This window comes from Mercenaria mercenaria, chromosome 17 (assembly GCF_021730395.1).
Source record: "Mercenaria mercenaria strain notata chromosome 17, MADL_Memer_1, whole genome shotgun sequence".
Lineage (NCBI taxonomy): Eukaryota > Metazoa > Mollusca > Bivalvia > Venerida > Veneridae > Mercenaria > Mercenaria mercenaria.
The window spans coordinates 63,746,256-63,768,877 of record NC_069377.1 but is presented as its reverse complement, the minus strand read 5'-3'; the positions used below and the strand labels follow the sequence as shown (position 1 = coordinate 63,768,877).

General features: G+C 34.6%; 1 protein-coding gene across 1 annotated transcript; it reads right to left on the bottom strand.

Annotated features, from left to right (window-relative positions):
- Positions 1-13,279: 13,279 nt before the first annotated feature.
- On the bottom strand, positions 13,280-15,407 carry LOC128550031 (uncharacterized). Its single transcript, XM_053527877.1, has 3 exons — positions 14,329-15,407; positions 13,647-13,845; positions 13,280-13,330 (listed from the first exon to the last, which is right to left on the bottom strand). The coding sequence occupies exons 1-3, from the start codon at positions 15,405-15,407 to the stop codon at positions 13,280-13,282; spliced, it is 1,329 nt and encodes a 442-aa protein (XP_053383852.1).
- Positions 15,408-22,622: the final 7,215 nt, after the last annotated feature.

Sequence of the window (22,622 nt, the reverse complement as noted above, 5' to 3'; positions counted from 1 at the left end):
TACTGCAACGCGTGAGATCTATTGCGGACAAGGGAGCGTTCATGTATTTTACAATAAGTAAACTTCGAGGAGAATATTAAAAAAATAAAAATACGGAAAATTACACCTTGCCTGCATAAAATTCCTTGAAAAAAACGTATTAACAAAATAAATAAAGGAACCAATAAGCATATATATGTTGAAATGAACGTAGGAAGTGCTGCTGTTAACTTATTTTTAATCTTTTGTCTTATTTTCTTTGTTGATAGGTACAGTGATGTAATTTCAGAATGCGCACATTTTTACAGATTCCTTTGGCAGTTGTATATTTATATAATTGTTATGGTTACCTTAACTTTGAAGCATAGACTTTCCCATTTGTGACCACATGTACAACTGGTCAGAATATTTCTAAATATTTTATAAACTCATCTTGATTCTAACCTTTGACTTTTTTTTTTTTGCTTATGTGTCAAATACTTATTGTTTACAGATATTCACTGTCAACTAAGGTGTGCAATAAAGGGCCATCATTTGGCTGAATTTGTCAGTGACAGGTTAATACTTCTTTAAAATATGGTTAGATCGAAATATCAAAAGCCATGGGACCATAACTAATCAAAGCATCAGTGACTTTCAAATAGATTTCCTTGTTGAATGTATATTTTCATTAATTTTACATGACTAGTCAGTTGCTCTGGTTGTATTATATCTTGTTACTTGTTTCTTTTTTTTTTCTTTTCTTTTTTTACTTTTATAGATAGTTTGTTTTTGTATCTGTCCATTCCTGTCTATCTTAAAAAGATTTTCATTAAAACATTTTCTACACTTTGGCAGTGGGTTTTTATGCTTGCTAAATTTCTTGTAATATTAGATTTGAATCTAGACACTGACATATTCCTAGTAACCTTACGGTTCAACGAGGACTTCAAGTTTACCGTTCGTCCAAAAAAAAAAAGAATTCTATGATATTCCAAAAGTATATAAGAAAGATTCATGACATTTGCTATGTGAACAGGGGCAATTTAGAGATTATTTATGTTATATCATTCTTTTCTTGGACAAAATTTTTGGTTGTTTTGGCAACGGAAACTGTATAATCTGCATTCTGAAATCTATAATGTAGGTGACTAAGGTCCATGAAACTTTATCAGTGAATAGAAAACACTCAATACATTATATGATAATAAAGATAATGGTTTCTGTGAACCACAACTTCGAAATAATTATCTTTCATCATTTCCTCATTTCCCAACAAACTGCATTTCTGTGAAACTTCATACACATGCTCCTGCATATAAGAACTTTCACAGGTGCTGACCTTAGTTGGTGAAATATTTACTGTTATTTTGTATGTAAAGGGACCCCCTACTCGCAATGTCATTGTCATTGCAGGTAGAGGATTTGTATTGCATGGTAATGCTTTTCTAACATGCTTATTCTTCAAGCTTTTAACAGTTTATAACATATATTGTATTATGTGCTAATGTTGATAATTTGTAACCAGTCAGAATAAGCAAACGAATGGATATCCGACTTGCATCTGAACTTCGGATATAACTTCACTTGGCAGCAAATTAAAATTATTCGTTCATGTTCAGCAGAACAGAGAGGTCCGGTAAAATACACAAGGTAAGCCTTTGTTTTCCCGCTTTTATTTTATAATATTTGGGATTTTATAGACCTATTTCAGTGCAGTATGTGCGTAATTTGGAGGGCGTATTAATTTTTAAAAGCATGGCAGGCAAAGATCTAGTTGGTGGTAAATTTGAATTTTAATTAAAAAATGATTTTAGATCAGAAGGTAGGATAAATAGAACATAAGTTACTGTCTTATAAATTTAAATTTATTAAGTTCGTCTACGAAAAGAAATAAAAGTACACATTACTAGGCTAGAGCCTCGACTTTTATATTTTCTTTGACTTACTTAATAAATTTAAATTTATAAGACAGTAACCTAATATTCTCTATTTATTTCGTTTTGTCTACAAGACACCATCACCCACGCCCATTATTTGAAAAGTACATTTATCATAGTAAAGCCGTAAAGAAACACAGTTTGGCACCGCATGGAAAGGTCAGTGGCAAAAAATACTGGTGAGCTTAAACCGATTTGGTGGGCGCATAGCCTCACTCTTACCACCCCGCCCTCTCCCAACACAATTTTCCAAAGTCACCCGCCAGGTGAGCCCTTAACATTGAAATATGGAATGTAAAACACTAAAATGCTCGAGAATGGCTGATTTAAATATAAAAAAAAACCGTAAAGACCAACCACTCATTTACTCGAGCATGAAGAGAAAAACCCTTAAGAATCCGGCGAAATTGTTTAGAATACAGACATCAAAGACGTAAGATGTTATTTAGAATCTTTTTTTGATGTGCTTTCAAAATGCTATTTTTGTAAGATTTTGTTGAAACGGTTGTTATGCTAATTGCTGATGTTTCGTAAATCCAATTAAATAAACTTAATTCGTAATTAAAAATGTTATATTAATTTATATTATTTATGAATGCGTTTGTTGCATGTGTTTGGATATATGTAAACTGACAATTATATAAAATAAATTTTGAATCTTTTAAACACTTAATTTTAAAAGCTAGGTGTGTGCCGTTACACAAAATCCACGCAACTAAATGTGCATTTTAAAAGTATGTTGATCTGTTTCAAGCGTGAGAGGAAATAGATAATTTTTCGGAACGCAGTTCTCTGTAACGCAAAGATCAAACCCCACTTTCAATACATACATTGTATAATGTTTCATGATGCTTCTTCGTCAGTTTATTTACATGGCCCTCTTTTAAAGCGAGTTAGCCTGCAGGCCCCTCTAGAGTATCGTCCTAAATTAAATGAGCTGACCTACAGGGGCCTCTCTGGAGTATCGTCACAAACGAACTCAGTTTGCCTGCAGGGTCCTATATGGAGCATCGCCACAAATGAAATGATCTGGCCTGCAGGGTGTCTCTGGAACATCGTCACAAATGCACAAAGCTTGCCAGCAGGGCCCTCTCTGGAACTGCGTCACAAACTAAGTGATCTTGTCTGCAGGGCCCTTTCTGCAGCATCAACACAAACGTACTGAGCTTCCCTTCAGGGCCCTCTCTCGAGCATCGACACAAATGCACTAAGCTGCTGACTTCGGAGCATCGTCCCAAATTCATTGAGCTGGCCTACAGCTGGCAACTTAGTCCGAGGCTATATACACGGCTGCCGTGTGAACAATACATTACGTACACGGCAGCCGTGTCCCTATTTCGTTATTCACACGGCAGCCGTGTCCCTTAGAAAATAATCGCACGGAAGCACTTGTAAGGGACCACTGGAGAGACCTAATGAGAGGATTTTTCTGCTGAAAGTACGGATTTGCGATCTATTTTTACATACATTTTCGTTCTTTTATGTATTTTAAGGCCGGGGAGTTTTGCATTATGTAAATATGTCGTGTATTTTCCAAAGGGTGCAATATTTAACACCTAACAAAACAGTATATACATGTGACCAAAAACGATCGATTTCGTAACATTTTCCCCTAGCGCACGGAAGATGGTCACTAGCGTACTTCAATTAAGAGATCGAGTATCAGTATATATTCATTACTCGTACATATGTATTAAAATAAATGTTCAATGTGGACAAGAAAGTATCATATATCCTGCCTGTACAATATAAGATTTGAGATACATTGTTTATTTATTTTATTTTTTTTATTTATTTATTTATAACCATATCATTTTTACTTTCAATTGCACTGCAGAACTATTATCCGGAATGTGTATAAAAATACACATTTACGTAATATACATTATTCAAAGTACACGACTTTTACAAAATTAATTTATACAAACTACATCTGACCATCATCAAATTCACTTAAATTGATCCCGACTAGCTTTTGGTGGTCGAAAGACAAACTTCTTATTAGTGGACAGCCGAACGAAAATTTATCAAAAAATAGATTGCGAAATCCCTAATTTTCCGCCATTCTCCGTATACAACCGATGATTCTCATTTTTACATAAATGATTTTAGATATGCTTTACATTTTTACATAATGATTTTAGATATGCTTTACATTTTTACATAATGTGCTTTACATTTTTACATAAATGATTTTAGATATGCTTTACATTTTTACGTAAATGATTTAAGGTATGCTTTACAACTGGCGTTTTCAATATATGGTATCTTGAATTGCATCTCTTAAATACGTCTTGATGTCGCCCCACCAAACGTCGCCCGGCCAAAGATATACGACAGTACAATTTATATAGTTATGATATATTTATTAGTCCCTAATGAAGTGTTACCAGAATACATTGCTCACTTTTACCATCACCATCCCCTCACCCAACGACTTTCAATTGGTCAGTGAGTTCATCAGTAACTCGATGTCTAATTTCAAAATTGCAATATTTATTATAGTATGGACAGGCAGTGGTAAATATGCGTGCGTGCGTCCTCCCGTCCGTCAAATTCTGTGGAAAATACTTGTGTTGTTTTTGTTAGGGTTTAACCCTTTTTCAACAATTTTCAGTTTGATGGATTGTCGCGGACAAACACCAAATTCCTATTTAAATGTCAATTCACACTGCCGGACTCGTGTCAGATTTTATTTAGCAGTTACTTTAACACTCGTAGAGAAATCTTTTTTATTTCCTATTGTGGCTGATTTGTATTCATCCATCCATCCATCCATCACGCACCACTGATGGACTCACTGATGGATTAAAGAAAATTGGGGATAGGGGTGATAGGGTGAGGAATAAATTTGACGTTATTTCGGAAGGCGAAAAGACGACGTTTGGAGGGGTGACGTTCGGCGGGGTGACGTTTGTCTGGGCGACATTCGGCGGGTGACGTTTGTCGGGGCGACATTCGGCTGGGTGACGTTCGGTGGGGAGACGTCCGACGGGGCTACGTTTGGCGGGGCAACGTTCGGCGGGGCACTATAAAGACGTCTGTCGTTATATCACTGAGAAAGAACGATAAAACGAAATGGCACAAATAAGCCACTATAGAATGTAGCTCTACAAACAGAGTTAGTTTATATATTTAGTCATGTTAAATTCATCTGATGAAGATTTCCAACATTATGAATTAAAATATTTTAGTGAAATATGCATACTTTATATCTTTAAATGATGAATGACCACACCTGTTTCTTATAGAGGGAACTAGTATTCATTTCTATTATAAAATCATAACTTTCATGTCAGATTGGCATCAGCCATTAAAGTCATTTAAAAGTCAATCATTCTGCCATAAAATCTCCCGAAAACGTTTACAATATATCCTATTTCTGACTTTAACGTTAAGCTTAGAGCCACAGTAAAGCGGGGAGCCACAGAACGAGAGCGTTTTATTTTCGGTCCATTGATATAATGTGTCTGGAATGGAATGGGAAGTGTTTAAACTCACTAGAGCTTGCATGTCTATGTTTATGTGTATTTTTGTTAGTTTTTTTAAGCTGGGACGTGGTGGTAAATCAGAAACAAAGCTACCTTTGCGAGCTTTGATAGTTTATATTGGAGGGGGCCTCCATGACCGGGTGGTTTAGGTCACTGACTTCAAATCACTTGCCCCTCATCGATGTGGGTTCGAGCCTCACTCGGGGCGTTAAATTCTTCATGTGAGGAAGCCATCCAGCTGGCTTACGGAAGGCCGGTGGGGCACCTGGGTTCTTCCTCCACCATTAAAGCTGGAAAGTCGCCATATGGCCTATCCTGTGTCGGTGCGACGTTAAATAAAAAAAAAAACAGTTTATATTGGTCTCAAAATACCATGAACTTAAAACAAAAGTAATTTTCAAATTATTTACAAAAGAGACACCAAAAATCCCATACATTTTATTATATTTAACATACTTTCGCCGAAGAAACCGTTATTTCAAGGAAAGAAGGGTGAGATTAAATTGCATTGCCTATATATTTTGTTCAAACATAGTTCAGATATGTCTTACTTGCTTCGCAAAAATATACTGAAACTGGCTCATCTTGATCGTAGCAAATGAGACCTGTTCAATGTTTATCCATGTTTTTCTTGCTCCATAAAAAGTAGACAATACATGCTAAATCAATGCATTAACCTTTTGATACGTCCCGTGCGGATACACTTTCTAATAAGATACAGCGGCAGCTAGGACATTCCTATAACTGTCATTTACTGATTTATTAGCTTGATGATAAACCCACCTTCCAGGTCAGTCCAGTACAAGTAAATATGTACAAGACTGGTTGCTCTGGACGATATGAATTGTGTCTGTTTTGATTTTCCACATGTTGACCATTCTTATACAAATAGTGAAGGAAAAGACAAGAATTTTGCAACATGATACTTAAGAAGACACCAAGACTTACGCACGTTATGAAAATGACGAATTTATCACTCATTACAGGCATACGTAAGTACGCCTTCCGTCACTCTGAGCTGAAATGAATGTGACAGGGAGATAGCGTAGAAGAAAGCGCAGAGATAGAAAACTGTTTTGAAAACAAAACCAGGAATAATTTCATGTACAAGTCGTTACGACGATAAAAGTATGGCACATCAAACTTTGCAATGTTCTATATTGATATATATTATATACAACTGTTTAAGTATTAAGAAGTGACCAAATCTGTTACGTATGTTTTGTATTCATCCAAGTTAAATAACTTGATTATAGAAATGGTTGACATGCCATTTAAGAGCGTACGTTCAAACATTTATATACACCTTTAGACAAACTGAAATCAACATAACGCTAAAACAAAACACGAGTTGCAAGATTATTTTAAGCTTTTTTCAATTTCTTTCTACTAACGTAAGATAGTCAGGTCCTGGCCATTAAATATAAACTTAATTAGCACCAATATGACCAGTCTTATAAGAAAATTCTGTCTTTTTACAATGTTAAATAAATATATTAGCTGTCATTGATAATGTCTTAAGTGAACGTATTCGAATGGTATTTTATCTAGTTTCAAGTGATCGGAGCGAGTAAATACACCTCGGGAAAAAAAGCAACAAATAAAATGAATGCACTGACATATTGATACTTCCCATGCGGATACACCTTCCAATAGGATACGGCTCCTAAAACTGTGTCTTAGTTTGTTGATCAAAATATATTCCAAGTTAATTCAGTCCAAGTGAATAAAACAAGGATAGGTTTCTCTGTACATGGTGTGAGCAACATTTGTTTTTCTTTCTCTTCAATTAATAGAATGAATGCTATTCTTTTAAGCACTATTTTATCATAGAAGCGTATGAATTCACATTGGAAGTAACTGTGTCTAACAATTAAATATAAAGTGATTAAAACATCCTGTCCGGCATGCAAGAAAGCTTATTTCTCAATTAAGACATGTTTATATTTCTCCAGTGATGGAAAAAATATTTACGATTTGAAAAGAACTATTTAGTGTTTATAGCCAAATGTAAGAAAAAAATACAAAAGCCACGTCTCCCTGAAACGAAACCCTACAGAAGTATATATACAAATAAATATATATAATAATACCAAACAAAATCAAACAATTCGCGAAAAAAGGACAATTATAAACAGTTTACAGTTTTACAGTTTTATTTCATATAAATCCATGAAGAAGGTCAAGGTCAGGTTTACAGTGAGATTATGGATTTTTTAGCTCCGTAAAAATATCAAAATTATGTGTTCAAACTGGATATTTTCGATAAGAAATGGAGTTAAAACTGTTTTAAAGTGTTCTACTAATGTCGGATATTAATAACACACCGAAATCTAATTCTGGATTGAAGAAAAATAGGAAAAATAAACGACCGGCTACCTCGCCTTTGTTAGCGGACAACACGGACAATACGTGCAATGATAGTGAACATTATGGCGGGGTGGATAGCGGTCAGTCAACAAAGAAACATAAACAAAAACCGGGACAGTGTGTAAGTGAAATTGTAGACTTATCAAACTTATCGAACTTCTATCAAACGATGGCATTTCCACAACCACCCTTCGCTATGTCACCATATATGACTAGCCCCACCCACTCTCAGTTCAATGGCGGTTCATTCAATATGTCTGCACCCCCACCATGGGCTTCAGAACTCTTGGAAGAAATGAAACTGATTAAACAAAAATTACAAACAGTAGATAAAATAGAAAAAACTGTTAACATGATAAATTCGAAAATATCAGACATTGAATCAAAAATGAAAACTTTAGACATACGGGTCGGCGAAACAGAAAAATCATGTGAATTTATCGCCAACGTTAACGAAAGCCAGAGGACAGAACTAAAAAGAGCAAGGGAAGAAATTAAGCAAGTTAAAAAATCATGCGAACATCTTGAAAGTGAGTCGAGAGAAATAAAATCTCAGAAAGCTGAACTAGATGCAAAAGTTATTGAGTTAGAAACAAAGTCAATGCGTGAAAATTTGATGTTTTATGGTGTTAACGAAGGTGGAGAAGGAGAGAACTGTGTCGAACTAATAAAGACAGTATTCGTAAATCACTTAAAAATAGAGGAGGATGAGGCTAAAACAATTCTGATAGACCGCGCCCACAGACTGGGTAGGAAATCCAAGTCCAAGACACCTCGGCCTATAGTGGCAAAGTTCCATTATCCCAACGAGAGGGAAAAGGTCAGGGAGAAATCGTTTCTGTATGCAGATGACTTGAAAACTGCAAAAATGGGCATTGGTGCTCAGCTACCTAGAGAGCTTCGAGATGCCAGAAAACCGCTTTATCCTGCAATGAAAAAAGCTAAAGAGGCTGGAAAAACAGTTAAGTTTATAGGTGCCAAGTTGTTTATCAATGGGGAAGAGCATAATCCGGAAATAGCTACTGAACATTAGAGGGGTCAAGAAGAACATTCCTTGAACATTATATGTTGGAACATAAACGGTTTAAAACGGAAATTAGTAGAGCATGATTTTCTAGAATATATAAATAGATATGATCTTATTTTTGTAAATGAAACATGGCTATCTATACATGACACTTCAAATTTTGATATAAACGGATTTTGTGCAGAACACATTTGTGGAAATAAGTCGAAAAACACGACGAAAGGTAGATTTAGTGGAGGAATTTCATTTTATTATAGATCTAATCTTAAACAGTATATCAATGTTGTTGAAAGATATGATTATGGAATAATTTGGGTGAAACTCTCCGCCACATTGTTTAATTTTGGAGAAGATGTTTATATATGTCATGCATATGTACCACCTACTGACTCAAAGGTTCTTAATTATGCAAACATTGATTTTTTTGAACAAATAGAATTAGATATTATAAAGTATAACGATCAAGGAAAGGTCTTTGTTAGTGGCGATCTCAATTCTAGAACTTCAAATTCCGCCGATTACATAGAATTCGATAAATACTTGGACCAAAATTTGACGTTTATAAACACATGTGACATCCCTATACGCGTAAACAAAGATCACGTGGTCGATCATTATGGGCGGCGCCTATTAGAAACTTGTCAAACAACCGGACTATTAATAGCAAACGGTCGTTTATACAGGGACAGCAACAGGGGGGCATTATACTTTCTGCTCACAAAGGGGAATTAGTACGGTTGATTATTTGCTTTTAGATTTGGCTGATTTTGATAATTTAACCGATTTTGGAATAAATGACTTTAATGAATTTTCTGACCATGCACCCGTAACATTTACGTTTGCTCGGAAAATTCGAAATCCACTGCGAACACCAGCAAACTCAGATAACACTGACCGTAGAAATAATTTATCTTGGGATGAAAATAAAATACCCTTGTTCAGGACAAAGCTTATGAATAATAATGACTCTATACAACAGCTAATCCGCAATGCGACAGACGAACCTATTGATCACGTGGTACATACATTTACTCAACTTTTGTCTGACAGTGCGTATGAAGTATTCGGTACGAAGGGGAACAGAAATGTGTCGAATAATCACGGAAAAAGTAATAAATGGTTCGACGCGAACTGTTTTGAATCAAGGAAAGAATTTAAACAGGCTAGAAATGCCTTTAATAGAAATAAAACAAACGAAACGCGTACTTCCTTTGTAAGAGCGCGTACTAGTTATAATAAAATAAAGAAAAAGGCGAAACAAAAATTTAAATTAGACGAAGGTAAGCGAATAAACAATTTGGCAAAAACTCAACCTCGCAAATTTTGGAAAAATATTAAGAATACATTCAAAAAGAATAACGACAAACCTGATACTTTAAATATTGAACAACTTTATGATCATTTTAAATCAATGTTTGGGGAAGAATATTCGAATGATAATCAGAACGTTTCTATTGACGAAAATATAAACGATGAAGACCTAGACGCAGAGATTACAGAACAAGAGATACGCGACGCGGTATTTGGTCCAAACAATAATAAATCTCCAGGCAACGACGAACTTATAAGTGAAATATTTAAATCGACTTATGATATTATTTCCCCAATTTTACTAAAATTATATAACAGACTGTTTAATAACACTGAATACCCACTAACTTGGGGGGAGGGTATAATAACGCCAATTTTTAAAAAAGGAGATGACGCTCAAAACTATCGCGGTATAACTCTTATCAATATTCTTGCAAAAATTTATTCGCAAATTTTGTTAAATAGACTTACCAAATGGACAATCAAGAATGAAAAAATTTGTAAAAATCAGTTTGGTTTCCAGAAAGGCAAATCTGTAGTTGATTGTATATTCATTTTTCACACAGTTGTATCAAAAGTACTTGACTCTGGGAAGAAACTGTATTGCATCTTCATAGATTATGAAAAATGCTTCGACCGAATAGATAGGTCCTTTTTGTGGCAAAAACTTATTTTAGAAAATGTTAGTTCAAAATTTGTCAAAGCAGTGAAGTCGATGTATACCCAAGTTAAGGCTTGTGTAAAATATAATTTATCTTTTTTGAGTTTTTTGAATCAAATATCGGCCTAAAACAGGGTGACCCAAGTTCGCCTCTTCTCTTTATGTTATTCGTCAATGACCTTAACACTATTATAAATACAGATCTAAGCGATATTTTCACCATAAATGAGCTTAAACTCTTCCTGATCCTATTCGCAGACGATCAAGTACTGTTTGCACAATCTCCTGAATCTTTACAGTCAATGCTAACTGATATAGAGCATTATTGTCAACAATGGGGATTGAAAATAAATACGTCTAAAACAAAAGCCATGATCTTTGAAAAGGGTAGACATTCCCATCATGACTTTTTTATATATGACACTCCAATCGAAATTGTAGACTCATTTAAATATCTTGGAATTACTCTATTTAAAAATGGTAACTGGTATAGAACGCAAAAACGAATTGCACAACACGCATCATTTGCACTGCATAAGCTTTTTACGGTTTTTCAACATATAGATTTACCAATTAACCAGAAATGTAAATTGTTCGATTCTTTGGTGGGGTCCATTTTAAATTTTAGTTCGGAAATATGGGGGGCACACGAGGCCACAGATGTAGAATTAATACACACCAAGTTTTTACGTAGAGGTTTAGGTGTAAAAAAGTCTACAAACCTAGCAGCACTTTATGGCGAATTAGGTCGTGTTCCCCTAAATATTTTCCGCAAATTCAATATGCTTAGATATTATACAAACATACTTAAACAAAATGATAACTCTCTTGTTAAACAGTCTTACTTACTTCTCAAGTCTGACGCAGATGCTGGTCGCACTTACGGTAACAATAATTGGGCTTTTTATATAAAGGATATTTTGTCAAGTCATGGTTTTATGTACATCTGGGAAAATCAGTTTAATATTGAAATACCTTTTAACGCTATCAAACAAAGAATAATAGACACATTTTTGCAAAAATGGTATACTGAGATTAATAACTCGGCTCGTTTACAGACATATTGCATATTTAAACATAATTTTGAATTAGAAAACTATTTAGATTTAGTACAAGAAAATAAATATAGAATAGCTTTAGCTAGATTTAGAACATCCTCGCATAATCTTTATATTGAAACAGGGAGATACGACAATATACCGCGTGAACAGAGGTTATGCAAATCATGTAATATGAAACAAATCGAAACAAAATACCACTTCCTCCTTGTTTGTACGCATTATAGAGATCTGAGAATGAAATATTTTAAACCGTATTATTGTCATTGGCCGTCTGTGTCTAAACTGGATAATCTTTTGTCGTCAAAATCCAAGAAAACTGTTTGCAATCTTTCTAAATTTTTATACTTTGCAAATAAGAAACGTGTCACTTGAGAAAAGTTATCTGTTCTAATACCATTGGAAATTATTTATATTTGTAATGTTCCATTTGACTAATGTACTCTTCAGAAAAATGTTAAATCTGCCATTTTCTCACTGTATTGTATTGTTGTAATGGCTATAAACATTGTAATATGTTTTATGCTCAATAAAATTCGTGTTCGTATTCGTATTCGTATTCATTAGGCTAAGAAGCCCATGAGGCATACAAGTACAAAATTTTATGGTGAACAGTAACAGCAATACACAAATATTGACTATGAATACATATGACACAAGTAAGTCAATATCATAAATATATAGTTTATCCCAATGGAGAAGGTTCTATTAAGTTAATAGCAATCTCTAGCTTTCAATGTCATTTTCATACATGTACATATAACTATACATTTTACAACACAATCAAATGTCTATAACATTCCAGTTGTGCGTCACCTTAAAAGAAACGAAGCAGAAAGGTGACTGGCTGGAATAGAACTGCATGTACTTACATCATGCAAGAATATATAGAAATACAATATTAGAAAAATAAACAGTATAAAAGTGCAAATTATCAGAGTCATTATTTATATTGATATTCTTATTCACAGCACTATGGTTTTGTTACCAAGGACTTTTCTAGAAAATTCATTTATATTTCAGGGTATTATAACATTGCATAATATATCATTAATGATTACCATATAACACTTCATTACGTTTCTTAAAAGCATTGTATATGAATGTTCCAAGCTTTCTTACAATCATTTTGTTTTCATTATTTAATAAGTCCACAAATTTAAACATGTTTGGTCTTCTCCAATATTTCGATGGTATATATGTGCGTCTAAGTTCATTATATATTATACATTCTATTATAAAATGATACTCGTCTTCTAAGACGTTACAAATATGACATAATCTTTCATTTAATGGTGTAGCTGCTGGTCTTGACCAACGCCCTGCTTCTATTTGTAATCTATGAGAAGAAACTCTTAATCTCACTAATGATTGACAAAATCTATCGTTTGTAAAATATTCTAAGTATGGCTGGAACCTAAAATTTGAAATGTTTCTGTAAAATAATGCTCTACTAGAGTTTTCTAATCTCTCGTGCCAATTGTGTCTGAACTGATCATATAACCTTTGTTTAACTACAGATAGAAACATACCAATATCACCAATACTTTGTTGTAACCATACAACATAAAAACCAAGAGTACATAACAAGTTTTTCACTAAAGAACACCAGTTTACCTTATTTGGTGCAGCGTCTAGGTCACTTTTGAGCATTCTATATACTAACGAGACATATTTATTTTCACTTGTTTGCAATATTTTAACCCAGTACTTTATGATATTGTAATAGTGCACAGTCTTAAAATTAACTCGACCTAATTCACCATAAACGAAATCATTTTGTGTGGTCTTTTTAACTCCAAGTAATTTCTTGCAAAAATGTAAATGTACTCTTTCAATGGACAAATCTTTGGCGAAGCCACACACTTCACTTCCATAATTCAAAATAGGGGCTACTAATTTATCAAATAAATCTAATTTATGCTTAGGAGTAATGTATGTAAATTTGTATAAATACTTATTTAACTTAAATATAGCTTTCTGAGCTTGTCCAGATAGTGTACTCTGTGCTGTAGTTAAAGAACCACCACTGGTAAAAACAATCCCTAAATAAGTAAACCTATTTACAATTTCTACTTCCTGATCATCATAATAAAATTTAAGATTTCTAGGTACTGTACCACCTCTTTTAAAAATCATTACTTTTGTTTTCGTTGTATTTACTTTCATCTTCCAGGTTTTGCAATAATCTGCTAATAAATGTATATTTTGTTGCAATTCTTCGGCTGAATTACCAAACATTATAATATCATCTGCATACAATAATAAATATGCTTTGAACATGTAAACGTCTATACCTTGTGTCCCACTCTGAATATATATATCTTCAAGATCATTAATACAAAGAGAAAACAAAAAGGGAGATAAACACTCCCCTTGTCTAACGCCAAGCATACAAGAAAATTCTTCACTCAGTTTATTCATATACTTTACTCTTGACTTAACTGATTGATACATAGACTGCATAATGTTTAAAATATTACCCCTCAGACCTAACTTGATCAATTTATACCATAAATTTTCTCTCACTACATAGTCAAAAGCTTTTGAAAAGTCAACAAATAAAGCATATAATTGTTTTCCTTGGTTTAACATATGGTTTATTAAGCCATGTAATACAAATACATTATCTATGGTACTCATATGAGCGCGAAATCCAGCCTGAGCTTCGACATACACGTTGTATTCTTCAGCCCAATTTCTAAGTCTGTTATTAAGTATATGTGTAAAAAGCTTGCCTAAACAACTCAATAATGTAACTCCACGATAATTATCCACATTGTTAACGTTTCCCTTTTTATGTAAAGGTATAATGTAACCCTCAGACCATGACTCGGGAAAGTAGCCTATATCGAACAATCTATTAAAAAGTTTATGTAAAACAGGTATAAATACATTTCCACCAGCAATAAAGAATTCATTTAACAAATAATCTGGGCCCCCAGACTTATTAGTCTTAAGTTGTTTAATTGCCCTATATATTTCATCAAAAGAAATATGTTCATTTAATTCTGCAAACATAACTTTAAATTCATTGTGCTCATAACGCTCTATAAAGTTTAACACATCATCTGGTGTAAAAAATCTATCTTCTGGATTATTTATTGACTTAAAATACATTTCAAAAGATGACAAAGGTATATTTGCGTTTTTAACGCCAGCAGATTCTTTCAACATATTCCAATACAATCGTGCATTCTTAAACCTAGCATTAACAAGTTTTGATGTTTTTTCTTTATCAAAATTATACCGGCATTTTCTTAAAGTATTTTTGTATATTGACCGTGCTTGCACCATATTAATTCTGTTGACATCATTTGGATCACTTCTATATCCATTCAATAAATTTAAAAATACATCTTTCTTTTCACAGCATTCGTTATTATACCAAATATTATTATTTTGAAATGAGCCATTACTATCATTTTCAGTACGTTTCCGAACTGCCTTTTTAAACAATGGAGATGCAACTTTATCAACAATAGTTTGAAAACTTTGTAAACAATCATCAACATCTTGATTTGTAGAACACAAAAGTATATCATTGGACAATGCATCTAAGCAATGCGAAATATCCGTGCTCGACAACATCTCGATAAACTGAGTTTTGTAATCATTATTCCACACGTATTTAAAATCTATATATTTCTCACTCTCAATGTTCGTGCATTATAATCACCAAACAAAGCTAAGTAGCAATTACCGTTACAGCTGTTTTCTACATGTATAAGTGAATCAGTTATTCTATCAAAAATACTATTTTCTACAAAAGTTTGCCTACTACTGTCATCTGGCAAAACATAACATAAACCTAAATAAAAGTCTTTATCAAGTGATAATTTTTCTCCTGAAATTTTAACCCATAAAATATCGTCCTCACTTGTAAAAAATAAGGTTTCTTCCGTAATTAATTCATTTCTTATATAAATGACAATCCCACCCGAATTCCGTTTACTGGTACTTTTAATCAATTTTCTATGCAAAATAAAGTAACCAAAACCGTCAACATTTAAATCTGAATATTCATCACTCCAAGTCTCTGTAAACATTACAATGTCATGATTATTGAACACGCGTTTTAAATAATCGCTATTTAATTTATTTGATCTTTTTGTTGATAATCCCTGTACGTTAAGCGAAGCACATCTCAGGTAAACCTTCTCCGCGCCGTCCTATATTCTAACACTAGAGTTCAATGTGTCAACCTCGTGCTGTTGGCTACTTTTAGAAATTGGGGATTTCCGTTCCCTACTGGCCGATACACTACGATTATATGGTTTGAATGACTGCGTACGTCTCACACTACGATTTCGCGCACGAGAAACATGCGCTACTCCTTTATTCTGACTGTTATCTGAAACCGTTGGTGTGTTAACGGGATCGCTTGACCTGAAAATGGATTGTTTAGTGTTTTGTGTATTCATTCCATCGGATGAAACGTTATGAGACTTTGATAAATATTCGTCGGAATTTGCTGCATTTAATTCTATGTAAGTAGCAGTTTGATCGTTTTTATCACATGGTGTGTTATCAGCACTATCGTCTACCGACGCATGATTGATTGTATTTATTTCACTGTGACTTGACTCGTGTATCACAGTATTTGGGGCCACATATGTAGAATTTTCCAATGGGGACATAGTAACGATTGCTAGTTTTTGAGGGGGCAAAGTATCCATCTCTGTCGGCGGGGGCAAACAATTATTTTCAGAAGAAGTTTGAAGGGGTAAAGTGTCCATCAACTGTTGAGGCACGTTATTTTCGCGACAGCGCATACTATCAGTTGTTGGGGGAGCAAGTTGTCCTTGTTGGCACAATACGGTGTTGTCTGTTGAAAAGTTGTTTGTCTCATTCAAACATGAGTTTGGTGCTGGTTGTGACATAGCTACACTGATACCAGGAAGCCCGTATGGTATTTTTCCAGTTTGCATATTTCCAGGCGAATTTGTAAATTGCCCATTTACAGCCGGTGATTGAATGTTTACATTGTTTAAATGCTGTTGAACAGGCACACTAACGGGCATGATATTTTGTTGTGAATTCAAAACCTGCATGTAAGGGGGCAATGCGGGACCAAATACCGGCGGATTAATGAAACAATCAGTCATATTTGATGCAAAATGGTTGTTTTGCATACCTGCTGTCAATAAACTAGTTTGTTCTGTACGTGGGAAAAAAACATGGTTGTTCGCTATTTGTTCAGTGAAGTTCGTACCTGCTAGCTGTCCTGCTACTGGTGCATGGTTCTGTGTTGGCGCTTCAGCTGAATTCTGATGACGCGCGAATTGTGATACGCAAGGCTGAGGTCCGATAACATCCACATTTTGAAGCCTGTTTCCACTGACACAAGCTTTCCATTCAGGAAATTCATCATGCACTAAACGTCCATCGACTATAAGTTTAGCGGGATATACGATTTTAACCTTCGCATTTTGATTGAGCGACCTGTACTGCTTGAATTTCGGCCATAATCGCGATCTCGCGTCCTGAATTTCTTTTGGAAAATCAAAATCGATGGACATACCCGGGACATCTTTAAGTCGACTTGCCCTACTCATTATGTATTCCACATCACCATGGTCCCTAAAATTGGCAATTATTGGGCGCTTGTTAGGGTTTACGCCAGGTTTTCGAGCTCCAAGCCTATGTGCTCGTGCAATATAAATCTCATTGTATTCAATGTCTAATCTGCGCTCCAGGAATTCACATATAATTCTAATGCAATCCTCGTCTCTGTTTTCGGCAAAACCTCGAAATATTAAATTGTTTCGTCTCGATCTTGCTTCAAGATCTATCGACTTATACGCGAGTGTACGCATCAATAGCGTCTGAGCATTTGTCACGTTAATCACCTGATCAACTTTTCCGTTTACCTGTCCAATGGCGGCTTGAAAATTTTGTACATTTTTACAGAAAGTGTCCTGCTCACTTCGCAATAGTCTCAATTCATCAAACACAGAAATCATTTTCTCATCTAAACTACATGTCACAAACTCTTCCCTCGATGTACACTTGTTTCTTTGTTGCAATAGTTGATTTTGGTCCATTTCCCGCTCCATAAAATGTTCAAATCTGTTTGACACTGGCACTGAATAATTGGAATTAAGATCCATCTCCGACTATATTATACAAGTTCAACAAGTCTATCTTTTAAATCACTATAGTTCCATGCAACTCACAGCAATAATCCATTGGTTTAGTACTTAAAATTTGGTAAAATTACTAAAATTTATCTCCGACAAATTTATGCGCTCACACTGTCCGCCATATTTATAAACAAAAAAAAAACGAATACAGTTGGTACCACATTAGAATGCTCAGTGACGAAACCATCACATGAAAGTTTTATGTAGCGCACCAAATCTCGGTCAACTCCAAGCTAAAATCATAGAGTTCATATTATTATGACTATAAGAGTTTCTTTGTAGGTTATTGTACGAAGAAAGTACCAAACGTTAGCTTCGGTGTTGAACTCTCAAAATAACGGAGCGGTGTGTTTGGTAGTAGATTTCGAATCGATACAAAAAGACTTCCATGCGAAGAGTCTGTGGCAGGATCCCTTGTAAGAAATTAATCTGTTATGTTTCTTGTCTCAAATAAATGATGAAGAATACAATTTGCATTCAAGGCATTAAAACTGATACATTTTCAAATAGGTGCACGGATATATAATTATACTTTACAATTCGTTTGAGAAATACAATATTTTTAGTCGATTGGGGCAGTATAACGATGCATAAACTATCACTATTTCAGCTTAATATGTAAAGTTATACACAGTTTTTTTAATCGAATGATTAACACGGTGGGGAACCACGTGACTAAATCGGATAACGTGCACGCAAAAGTGCTAAAAATAAGGCCCGCTTCAGGTATGTTTTTTCACTATAACTTTTTTGATCCGCAATTGTTTTAAACGAGATAACGTGTATAAACCCCGCAATAAAAAGCTCTTTCAGCGGATATATGTAACTTGATGAAACCCCCTCCCGTTTTTACGTAATCCTTGCCCAACCGATTCGAAAGATGCAAAATATTTTGGTAACGAACACGTCTGTTCACAAGTTACGCATCTAGGACAGATTCTGCAGAGAATTTTCGCTGGAATGTAGGTTTAGAATAAAGCTTGTCATTGTCCAAAGTCCTGTACCAAATATTTAACATGACTATTTATGAATATTGAAGATATCGTAAGACAAAGGGTGCGGTAACGTACACGTTGCGGTTTTCAGGAGGTAACGTACATGTCATTTTCCCCAGAGGATAACGTACACGTCAAAGACTATTTATCATGCATGTAGAACATATTTGTCTTTAAATGATTGAACTGTAAACATTTTGATATTGTTAAAAAAAGATGCAGATGCTGGAAATAGGCTCAGTTTTTCTTTCGATAGGTTAGTATATACACAAAAATGCTACAGTGAAAATAAGCAGCGTCATTCCTCACCCTAACTTGGAAATAATTATACGTTTACTGCTCTTTAAACGTTTCTTGTATATCTATACATAAAAAGGTAAAATGATAAAATTTTGAAATTATTTTGCTCTAGATATATCATATGCGCAACCGACCATGTATCTTTGAGTGAAAATGTTGACAGTTGTTTACGGGGGATGGAAGCCTAGTACTTGTTCTTTCCAGTAACGATGGTTAGTTTAGTTGTCCGCACCATATGATTATGACGTTTGAAAGAGGACGTAAATCAAAGACAAAAAAAATAAGTATTAACATTTAATACGCACATAGTTATCATTGTTGCACCGAGGGTAACAGCATTAAAACTATCATAATTATTATCTATTTATAGCATGGAGAATGACTAAATGTGCCAGGAGTGCAGAAAGTCTTTTCGGAGAAAAAGTAATTTAAAGAGCACGAGAAGAGACACAGTGGAGCGTGTCCTTACACGGTTGTGGGAAAAACTACTCTTCAAAAGCCCATCTAACCAGACATCGGTAAGTTCGGATATATTCAATTCATCAAAATCTGTTTTTAATTTATCAGTCTAAATCTACGATCATAATGTATGGGTAGAGCGTTGGACTTGTAGCCCGGAGGCCGCGGGTTCGAATTACGTCTGCAGTATTTGTCTGCTACCATCACAATGCATTCGTTCCTCGCGAGTACTGGCAGAACTCAAGGAAACAGTCGTGGAGAGTGGACGATATAATGTGTATGAATTCCACTCTACAATCGATCTAAAATTATAAATTATTAAAGAAACCTATACACTTTAAGTTTTGTTTTTTTCTATCAAGAATCGACTAAAATGATGCCACAGCAAGTACTAGACTCCCATTCTCTATAAGCAACTGTCAACTTTCCCACATAACGTTTGAACGTGGCAACATTGCATGGAAAGTCTTACAGCGCTTGTAATGTTATGATTTATCCTTAGCGTTGGAGTCCTGAAATTATGGTTGCAGGGGTGTATGCGCTAGATCGAATCTAATTACTAATGTTGGGGAAATGTGTAAGTGGTTCGTAAGCTCAGTCGGTAGAGCTTTTGCCTTATAAGCAAAAGGCCTCGGATTTGAGTCCCGGTCAGGCTGCATATCGTTAGCGAGGGGCTCGAATTCATGACCGTCTATCAGCAAGAGGTTACAGCGACTTGAGATAAGCGACCTTAAGCACTTGACAACGGAGACGGATCATAAATGTATCTGGTAACATTAATCAAGAGTAAAATAAAACGTGAAAAATAAAGGTTTCCTTTAAATCTAAATTTCAAAGGAATCTTTATTCGATGGCGGGCTTTCCAGTCCGTCAGCATTTCACAACAACTTTGGCCAGGCTCCTAATATTAGGGTACGCCCATGTACTGTATTCCATAACATTAAACACTTTTAAAAAGTTCCAACATATCATCAAAGGCTTAAAGATACATGAATACTTATGCCAATGATGATCTGGTACTATAATGTTAAAATACTGTACACATGCGTGGTTGATATGAGTGGCCTTGCGAAGAAGGTAACTTTGTGTTTCCTCGACAGGTCAAATTATCCATTTGATATTTATGAAATCAGTACTCAACTGTATTAAATTATTGTATGGATTTTTATAACTGAAAAATGGGACTACCTAGAGTTATGGTTCTTCGATACTGCACGTCCTCCCATTGTGTTCTATCATTGTGTGAAGTAACAAATTAGCACCATTAATACTTCTTGAGTTATGCTCCGGACAAGAAGCGTGACGGACGCCTATCAGTCGGCAGACGGACAGACAGACAGACGACGGAAAATTGATACCTATATGTCGCAGCTACTTTGTAGCAGGCGACACAAAAACTGTCTAAGTTATCTGTACTTGTTTAAAAATACTTACATTTTTATAAAATCGCAATCCAATATAGCTTAGTTTAGTTTAATAGTTAATTATAATCTCTTTAATGTTTATACATGTACAATAAATTATGAAAAAAATGAAATCATTATCAAAACATATAAGATATTTGATTTTGTGACTTAACCGAGTCTGTTATTTTAAAGCTTTGAATGTAATTGACGCATTTATAGATCTATATTATCAGAATATGTCAGCATTTATATCTTAATCAATCATGGAATGGCTATAGTCTTTAGATATGCTAAATTTAGGTCAATACTGATATGTTGTTTCAGTAAGGAGGTCTAAATGAATATCTAGCTGACCAGCAAAATGATATGTCACTAACCTCCAGAAAGAATAACATATTACTCCCGCACGATAGTTTAAACGACAACGTGTTTATATTATTGGTTGATTGTTATGGTCCCATGCATAACTGAACTGAAAAATGTTGTCAATGATACAAATAAAGTGCATGCTGTCATATTATACAAAAAGATTTTCTGTATTGAAATGTTTTAATGAAGAAAATCATGGTTATCAAACATGTTATTCGTTCGAGTTATCGGTCGGAATTTATACTAATTCCAGCATCTTTTAACAATACCAAAAAATGTTTACAGTTCAACGGGTCATCAAAAAGATTTGAACACATGGATTTAATTGAACACCGCTGACAGACAAAACTATATGGTTTATTCCCAGAAACCTAATCGACTTTTGATATTTGGAAAGAAAACAAGTTGACATTTAAAATGGAAACTGCTAACAATGTCTACTTGTCAAAATAACATACACGTTTAGACCATAAAATTCCAACTGCTGCTCATTTTCACTGTAGCATTTCTGTATATAATAGCCTATCGAAAGAAAAACATAAAATTCCAACTGCTGCTCATTTTCACTGTAGCATTTCTGTATATAATAGCCTATCGAAAGAAAAACAGCCTATTCCCAGCATCTGCATCATTTTTAACAGTATCAAAATGTTTACAATTCAGTCATTTAAAAACAAAGATGTTCTACATGCGTGATAAATAGTCTTTGACGTGTACGTTACCCTCTGGGGAAAAATGACGTGTACGTTACCTCCTGAAAACCGCAACGTGTACGTTACCGCACCCTTTGTCTTACGATATCTTCAATATTCATGAATAGTCATGTTAAAAATTTGGTACAGGACTTTGGACAATGACAAGCTTTATTCTAAACCTACATTCCAGTGAAAATTCTCTGCAGAATATGTCCTAGATGCGTAACTTGTGAACAGACGTGTTCGTTACCAAAATATTTTGCATCTTTCGAATCGGTTGGGCAAGGATTACGTAAAAACGGGAGGGGGTTTCATCAAGTTACATATATCCGCTGAAAGAACTTTTTATTGCGGGGTTTATGCACGTTATCTCGTTTAAAACAATTCCGTATCAAAAAAGTTATAGTGAAAAAACATACCTGAAGCGGGCCTATTT

Coding starts and splice junctions, on each gene's coding strand:
- LOC128550031 (XM_053527877.1), bottom strand. CDS start 15,407: ATGTTGTCGAGCACGGATATTTCGCATTGCTTAGATGCATTGTCCAAT. Junction 13,846..14,328: donor GTAGTGAGAGAAAATTTATG/GTATAAATTGAT, acceptor TGTTTTTACCAG/TGGTGGTTCTTTAACTACAG. Junction 13,331..13,646: donor AAGATTTGTCCATTGAAAGA/GTACATTTACAT, acceptor TTCTATCTGTAG/TTAAACAAAGGTTATATGAT.